We start from the raw sequence: 9,543 nt of genomic DNA on the forward strand, positions 1-9,543 counted from the left end.
CTCGAGAGTGAAATCAAGGAGAAATGTTATAAGAACATTTTACGGCTTAAAGGTTCAGAAATGTGTTGAAATCTTCCTGCTTTTGATTTAGCAGATGCTTTAATCCAAAGCGAATAACAAGTGAGGAACATCTCAAGCAGTGGTTTTTCTTGATTGATTGACTGGATCTGTATGAGCAGTGCCTTCATATGAACCTCCACCGCTTACATCTGACATGATGTCAGTTTCTACAGAAAAACATTTAATCTCCTTCCTCTGAGTGAGTTTAAGCCAGTTTAAGCAGCTGAGGGACGAGTGTAACTACATGACTGTAGGCCTATGTGCAATGACGTCACAGGTGTAAGTTAAGTTCTGTTTAAAGCGCACACAGATCAGACTCTAATCACTGACGTCATGATTTCGAGTCACGGACATCTGGAGACGCGCAACATCTGCCGCGATACATCAGAGAGACTGTATTCGCGCGCCGCGCTGCCATGGCAACAGGATTCTGGTTGGTTCACCATGAAGCGGTGTGTGTGTGTGTGTGTGGTCGTACATGACATTTACTCGAATGCGCTGAGGATACAGAGACATTAGAGGAGAGCAGGTGATGATATTCGAACAGATCTAGTTGTTTTTCCTCCGCGAGAAGAAGGTTCTTCCGCCCACATGTGCTGATTCTAACTGATCTCATGCCAATCTCGCCCAACACGACAAGACACGCAACAAACACCTGAAATCTGCAATCCTTCACCAAACCTGTTGTTTATGCATGCACCTTTAAGATTAAGACACGTTCACAGTAAGAATGAACGGTAACGATAACTATAGCATCCACAGTCGTTCTGAAAAGTGATACCAATCAGTGTTATTTTAGTATCGTTGAGACATTATATAGATTATTTTTTAATATTTTGAATTCATATTTTGGTTTTCATTTGAATTTTACTCTATAGGCTACAGTTTTAATCGTTTTGCTGTTTCTTTATCTTTTTTGTGTTGTCATTTTTATTACAATTACACACACACACACACACACAAACACACACACACACAGGGCCCAAATGAAATAATGCTCCTTCTGGGGGACCCAATCTTGTGGAAAATAAATTTATAGTTACATTTATCTTTATAGTTATCATCCTTGGTGCGCTTGGGCATTTAGATTAAACTAAATCAAACCTGAGTGTATTATTGCACTTTGTGAAAATATTAATAAAACAAATTAACAGCATTTCTAATGCAGCAAAATGAGATTTTTGGTTATAGAAATACAACTTTGTCTAATACAGATAATAGTAGTTTTAGGACTAATTTACATTCATGCATCTGCATCTTTTATCAAAAAATGTACATTTATTTATATTGCATTCATGCTATCAGTTCATCTGATATCTGGATATGATGTTGGCATTGCAAACACCAGGCTCTACTTTTAGATCGGCAGGAAGTAACTGATGGGTTACTCAATGATAACTGAACCTACAGCCTTTTAGTAACAATCTTAACCTATCAGTCTACACCACCCTGATAACACGAGAAACTACACCACGTGCATTTGTGATATGATATCTTGCATTTGACAGCTGTACACTGATGTAAAGCTGTCCTGTATTATACCATCAATATACAAGCAGTTTCTATAGCTCAAGTAATAGAGCATAATGGCAATGCATGAATCAAAAAAATAAAAAAAATTAAGTTGTTTCAGGTAAAAGTGTCTTTCAAATGCATAAATGTAAGATACAGGGAACAACTATTCATTTCTAATTGCTTTAGTATTAAAAATGACTGATTTCACTATCAGTATATTTCCAATGCATTTGTATGTTTATTTGGGTATATTTCTTGCAATTAAAAAATATATAAAAATAAAAACGTGTTATGCGACTGCACTGAAAATCTCAAGTGAACCAGTCAATTGAAACAAATCCTTAACATTAACCATTAAGTCTGAAATGAATATAATTCAACATCAAATACAGAAAGAGCTGTAAATAAAGCAAAATATCAAACACTGAAGACTGAAATATCTCACTAATTATTCAGCTCTCTATTGTTTAATGTGACTATATATAAATATATATAATTGCTGTCTCAGGATCTGGAGTCTTTGGAGAGTTGAGTGTTTTGTTAATATTTTTTTTTTTGTCATCTTTCACTTCACTTTAGCTCCACTTTCAAAAATACTCACCTCAGAAATAACAAAGTTACAGGTCACTAAACCCCATCACCAGACAGGACTGGAATAGAAGTGAAAATATCAAATATTAGATAACAGATTACCAGAACAGAGGAAATCACTTCTGCCTCAACATTTAAAATATCCAGCTTAGAAGTCATGGTTAATGTCTGACCCTGACCTGTCACTACTAAACACAAGCATTCAAGGACATGCAAAACATACAAGCATTCAGAAGTGCAGATCTTTCAGCATGGTGTGTGTGTGTGTGTGTGTGTGTGTGTGTGTGTGTGTGAGAGAGAGAGAGAAAGTGTTGAATGTAGTGGCAGATGTCCAGCATCAGTGTGTGTGTGTGTGTGTGTGTGTGTGTGTGTGTGTTTACTCTACTGTAGCCGTCAGATGACACAGCAGAGACACTGAATGATTCCTGATAAACACACATATACAGGAGCACTGCTTTATCATACACATATATTTATTGTCTATGATTATTTTCCTCTGTGCATTTAAATGCAGCAGGCTTTGAGGGGAAGATGTCTGTTGTGTCCTTAATACATACAAAAGCAGCTCTGTTTAAAGAGCATGCTTTCACGTTTACTGTGGCATTTCTGTGCATTTCACTGATATAATCCATCTGCCGCTCAATGCAAGACACCCCAAGTGAATAGTCAAAAAAATTTAACTAATAGACATCATACTTTTCCAGTAGATTAATTACAGGCAAACATTTTTGTATTACAGGTTTTCTGATGTTATATTTAAAGATGCAAAGGAGGAATTACCTAAGTAAATATAGACTTAAATATAGACTAATTTTCAGAAATAATTCTGAACAATGGATCAAGTAAGGCTCAAAATTCTAGCTTCATTTTATTGACATATTAGAGCTAAAAGTTTTTATAGAGGGGATTTTGGGTATCTCTTTTTATTACCCCATTAATCCAAAATACAATCGACAACCAGAAAAAAGTAATTTACCATGTTTTTAGTAATAAATGTTGTATAAAACCAGGTGAATGAAATATGAACAAACCCCTCAGTAAAAACCTTCAGAAACTGTGGTGTATGTAAGTGCTGCTGAAGTGGAGATAAAACTAATTTTGCATGACTTTAAACGTGTTTTAAATGAAACCTACAGACACGAATAGAGAAAGTGCAGAAATAATATCAGGTGAATGATATTTAAACAAACCCCTCAGTAAAAATCTTCAGAATATAGATAGGAATAACACTCTAAAATTTGGTGCATGTAAGTGCAGCTGGAGTGGAGATAAATCTCTTTAAATGTATTTTGTTATAATAAAAATCTACAGACGCAAATAAATAAAAAAATAGAAAGTACAATAAAATAAAGACTTAAATGTGTATTTTGGATGCATTCTTTCCACCACCCTGAAAAAAATATGTTATGAATAGCCAAATAGCTCAAAATTTCAAAATTTACCAGTTTGGATGAATTTCTTTTTTGCCTGTAGTGCTTTGTCTTAAGATATATTATTCAGAAGACTATAGTGGACTATTATATACTGCTCATATCAGTATATTAGCTTCTGTTTGTTTTTAAGCACCAGAATATACTGCACATGGTTTTCTAAAGTTGAGCTCTCTGTGATTTGGGAGTGGCATTTTAGGATGATGATTATAAATATTTGATGGGCAAGCGGAAGGGTTTTCCTCTGGGTTCTCAGACGCTTCCGTGTGGAAGCCTGTAACAGTCCGGCCCTTTTGTCAACAGCTGCATTATTCATGAGCATTTCTAATTCATGTATAAACTCATTGGACGCTGCAGTTACTCTGCCCAACCCTGACTTCAAATCATGCATTTTTGGTTTTTATTAACATGGCACTTGAATTTGAGTTTCAAGAAACTATTACAAAGGATGAATGAGTTGCTCGCAGTGGGTTGCTATGTGTTCTGAGCAGTTGCTTGAGTGTTGCTATGTGGTGTCTGGTGTGCAAATATACATGATTGCATGTCTGGAACACAAACATTACAGGACGACACACACACACACACACACACACACGTTTTCTTAGCTATTACTTAGACTATTGTTTTTATATACAGATAGTTATACATTTTTTTAAACTTAAACCCACCTCTACCCCTCACAGAAAACTTTCTGAATTTTTACAATTTCAAAAAAACTTTGTTTAGTATTTTTTATAAATGAGGACGTACCCAAAGTTTTGGCAATTTTGTCAGGATTTGCTGACTTTTAATTATTTTTTAATTATTTTTTTAGTATAATAAATATTTAAGGCAGTAACTGCACTTCAAGAAAAAAACCTAGATTTTTGGGCATTTGGGGTCTTCTTAATGCTTTGTTTCAGACTAGTGGAAAGAAAGTGTATTGCACTTTATCTATTTGTGTCTGTATATTTCAGTTTAAATGCATATATTTAAAGAGTTTTATCTCCACTTCAGCAGCTTTTACAAAGACCACAATTTAGTTTTATTTATATCTACATTCTGAATGTTTTTACTGAGGTGTTTGTTCATTCAATATAATATTTTATTATTGCATTTTTATAATTGAATCTGTTTTAATTATAATACATACTTTTGAGGTCATTTTCTCAAAAGGAGTTTTTTTTATCAACTTCAGCAGCATGCACTTTGACGAAAATGAGCAGTTTTATTCCTATTTATATTCTGAAGGTTTTTACTGAGGGGTTTGTTCATATATCATTCACACTGATGTATTTATGTATTTTTATTTTTCACACAAAAACCATGGTGAAAATGAATATCACACTTAGTTTTATTCCTATCTATGAAGGTTGTCATTGAGGTGTTTGTTCATATATAATTTGCCTATGATTTTACACAATATTTATTCCTAAAAGAATAGTGATTTTCCTCACTTTTGACAGTATTTTCTGATTTATGCATTGATAAAAGAACATATCCAAAATCCACTCAGTAAAAACTTTAATATGTCAACAAAATGAAACAAGATTTTTAACCTGGCTTTATCAAGTGTTCATATTTCTGTATGCAAAATAGTGTATTTTTTAATAAGATAATGCCTTGCACTACTTGTAATGCAGAGAAAGTTTGCAATTCTTGATGTAATCAATCTATGGTGATATATGTGGTGACATTTTGAAGTGTAGTGTTTTGCCTTTAGGTTTTATCCTGAAGTTTGCTTTTCCACTGCATCTGTGCTACTGGAGAACGTTTCTATTTAATGTGAATTTGTTTGCATTATTTGTGTTTTGATGGCTGTGAGCCTGAGGCAGGAAACCCAGGAAGGAAGATCAGATTAGTAATGGATTCTCATTAGGGAATAAGCACCGCCTGACATCCGTGAAATCTCATTCAGACACAACACAACACACCCGCACGCTAACACTGAGACAGAAATACGGCCTTCTTTACTGTGACTGTTGTACAGTTATTACCCTGTAGAGGAATAATTCACCTGATCATTGCCAAGAAACATTTTTTTATATATTTTCTGCTTTTTAATTTTAGTTTGTTTTATTCATTTTATAATATGCTCGTGTCATTTTTATTATTTTTTAAATATTTATATTTAGCTCTAATTTGTTTTTATTTCAGTGTTAATGTTATAATTTGAATATTTCAACTTATAATACTCCAATTAATTTTCAAGGCAAGATTACAAATTAAAAAAAATTAATGTAATATTATTAAGCTTTATTATTCTATTAATGTATGTAACAATATTCTAAGTTAGTTTAATTTTTATATATTTTTTTATATTTATCTTAGTCGTTACTAGCTTTTAACATTTCTATTTAGCTTTAATTTTATTTCAGTTTTACTTTTAGTAATGGTACATCAACTTATTTAAGTTATTGTCAACAAACATTTAAAAGTTTGTGTATTTTAAATTATTATATTTAAAATTATTTTAACAGTTTTAGATAACAATTTCAACACTGCTTTTAGGACATTCATAATGACTTCTAACTGGACACAATGTAGCATAAACAGCATAATATGCAACAAGTTGTGATGTGTGAATAAAAACAAGAATTACTACAGCGGTATAAACGGAGCCTAATAGAAACAACTGTCCCGCAGGGTAATTAGCTCCTGCTTACGCAGCAGTTTCTCTACAGTTCTCATCTCTGAGGTCCTCTAATATTCACGTGAGCAGCAATTAGTGTGGTGAGTTTAAAGTCAATGGTGTGGTTTCTAATGCAGCATCACTCTGGGGCTCGTCATTTCTCTGATCTGTCTAATTTGAGATGCTTTTAAGAGCGGATGTCATTAAAACAGTCCAGCAGAGATGCTTTGAGCTTTTAACTCTCAGCATTTTCAAACCAGGTATAACCTTTCATGTATGATGAAATATCTGATTTTTTGCATTTGTTTTACCTGTATTTTGAATTATGAATTGCAATGCTTAGTGTTTAAGGGTTGAAGAAAATGTGCATAAATTTAATGGAATGGTCATTTTATGCTAAGACATCAGTTTGGATGATTTTACTAACAGTGTTGTTTAATCATTCAAAATAACACAGTGGATTTTCACATAAAAATATATATTTTAAATAAATGCTTAATATATGCTGTAAACAGTGAAGCTCAATTAAATACTTTTTTGTTTGGCCAATACATTTTCTGGCCATTTATATATATATATTTGAAATATATAACACAAATTATTACAAATATATATATATTTTATATACATATATGTTTTGCCATTTCTTGTATATAATTCTAAATATATTTTTAAAATATAAATTTTTTAAATAATTAAAAAATATGTTTATATTTTTAAAATATGTTTTTAAAAATACATATAAAATGGCAAAAAAATAACATTGTTAGAAAATATATTAATGTAAATATAACTTTTTTTATATATATTTATTTTATTTTTGAACATTTCTTTTGTCAATAAATCATGCTGCATGCATCAGATTTTCTTCTGGACTTTAATAGCGTGACTTACTGCTACTGCATTTCCAGCATCCATCATTGCAGTTTGATTGCATCGGCAGCAAGCAATATTTCTGGACCAATAATTTTCATAATTATTAATAGATTTGTTTTGCAATTGTTATGATCATCTGCTGAAACAGCCACATTGATTGTTTCTGCAGGAGGAGGAGATTCCTGACCTGGAGATTGACATCGATGAACTTCTAGAGCTGACAGATGAAGAGCAGAAAACTCGACTGCATGTGCGTTTAGTTTCAGCTTCATCTGATGCATAGCACAACACAGATGCACACCATTAGTGTGACTGCATGCATCTATAGCTTTATGACAAACATATACAGATGTTGTACCTGCTGTTGTGTCTTTTAACAGGAGCTTTTGCAAGAATGTGGAAAGCCAAAGGAGGTAAGACAAAACTCAAGAGACAGAGGAGTGTTTCGCATTCATTAGCTCAACAGAACTTAACCAAGATCTCTCTCTGACCGCAGGACTTTATCAACGGGTTGCTCTACCGGATGAAGGGACTGCGGAAGATGTCAGGATCTCTGAAGAAATAGCATAAGGTCAAAGGCTGGATCTTTCAAGATAATGTGAAGCACCCAGCTCCGCCCCTGGCCCCGCCCCATTGACAAGCCCCACCCACAACTCCGCCTGTATGTAGAGCGTTGAGTGTCTGTCTGTGGATGAGTCAATGACGGAAAATTCTAGAAACCACTAATAATTCTGTACAGTATCTCCAGCATTGCAGATCAACTGTATTGCCTGTTATTACTCAAACGAGATGTTTTTTTTGTCTAGATTTTTTTGTGACATACATTTATATCCCTATTTATATTTATATATATATATATATATATATATATATATATATATATTGTTCTGACAAGTGTTGTATGTAATAACAAACTATTTCATTTCAAGATTTTAGATGAAGAGTATAGATACAGTTCGTGATAATAAAATTCAGAATCCAGGATATCTTTCTTACATTCTGCCATTGTCTGATTTCAGGTTTAAAACGGATATATAGATAAGTGCAGAATATTCTGGGTTAAATACTTGACAGAATAATTTAAAATGAATGTCTATGGGTTCAGTCTACTGCACATAAATGGTAAAATATGCATCAATCATAAAACTTTTATATACTATAACATATAACACAGCATGAAATGCATAAATATATCCAGTATTGCATTAATATATGCAGTATTTCAGATCATGCACATGTACATTTAATGTATATACATATGATATTTAGATGGTCTGCATGAGGATATATGAAAGATGTCCATAATGCATAACTACAACTACAACTTTCATGTATATTTACCTTTCAAAGACTTTAAATTAGTGTGAATTACATGAGCTTTAAAATGAGATGGAGAAAACACAGTTTAACAAACCCAAACTCTAGTGCGTGATTCCAGTCAACTATTAAACAATAAAGCACGGCAGTAAACAACAGTAATGCTGGAGAAAGCAAAAGTGCATGTAGTGGTAACTAAGAGTAAAGATGACTGTTGAAAGTTAACTTTTATGCCACATTTCTGAGTTTAGCCATTAACCTCAGCTGTTTACTGTGATGCACTGGTTAAAGCCCAGAATATCATGTTTGGACTAACATTCAGAACTGCACAGTGTTTTGAGAAGATCAAAGGATCAAATAAAATACAGGTGTAAGGCTGTAAATAAAATAAAATAAAATATACAAATTATTCAAAATAAAATATAGGTGTAATGCTCTATATAAAGTAGAAAGTAATGCAAATTTTAATAAAATAAAATAATAAATTACAAGTATAATAATAGAAATAAAAGTGAAATAAAATACAAATTCATAAAATACAAGTATAATACTCGAAATAAAATAAAAGTAAAATAAAATAAAAAAGTTAAATAAATGTTCTTAATAGAATAAAAGTAGTAAAATAAAGTAAAATAAAATAAAGTTGTAATGCTAAAGTAAAATTTAATTTAATTAAAATATGCTCAAACTAAATTAAAAGTAACATAAAATAAAATATAGGTAATAAAATCAAGCAAAATAAAATAAGTTAATTTAATTTAATTACAGTTCACATAAAAAATAACACCGGTGTAATGCTCTAAAAAAAAAAAAAAAAAAAAAAAAGTAAAACACGGGTGCAATGCTTAAAATAAAGTAAAATTAATATAGCATGAAACAAAATAAAAACCATGACTAGGCTTTTTAGGTCAAGACTATGTCCTGGTGTGTGATGTAATTACAGAATGCATTTAGGCTGAAGGACAAACACTGTACTGTACACACACACACACACACACACACACACACACACACACACACACACACACACACACACACACAGGTTAATGAGGTCATAAAGTAATAACACAGTAAAGCAGCTGATATGTGCTGAAATGTGTTTTGACTAACTCAACATCTTAAAAACACACAGAACACACTTAG

General features: G+C 32.3%; 1 protein-coding gene across 1 annotated transcript in view; it reads left to right on the forward strand.

Moving 5' to 3' along the window:
• The window catches only part of LOC132111965 (protein phosphatase 1 regulatory subunit 14B-like), an 8,727-nt gene extending 660 nt beyond the window's left edge, over positions 1–8,067 (forward strand). The window contains exons 2-4 of the mRNA XM_059519565.1: positions 7,253–7,333; positions 7,464–7,496; positions 7,580–8,067. Coding sequence (XP_059375548.1) covers positions 7,253–7,333; positions 7,464–7,496; positions 7,580–7,648 — 183 coding nt within the window. The 3' untranslated portion in view covers positions 7,649–8,067. The remainder of the gene's footprint in view (positions 1–7,252; positions 7,334–7,463; positions 7,497–7,579) is intronic.
• Positions 8,068–9,543: the final 1,476 nt, after the last annotated feature.

This window comes from Carassius carassius, chromosome 31, assembly GCF_963082965.1.
Source record: "Carassius carassius chromosome 31, fCarCar2.1, whole genome shotgun sequence".
Lineage (NCBI taxonomy): Eukaryota > Metazoa > Chordata > Actinopteri > Cypriniformes > Cyprinidae > Carassius > Carassius carassius.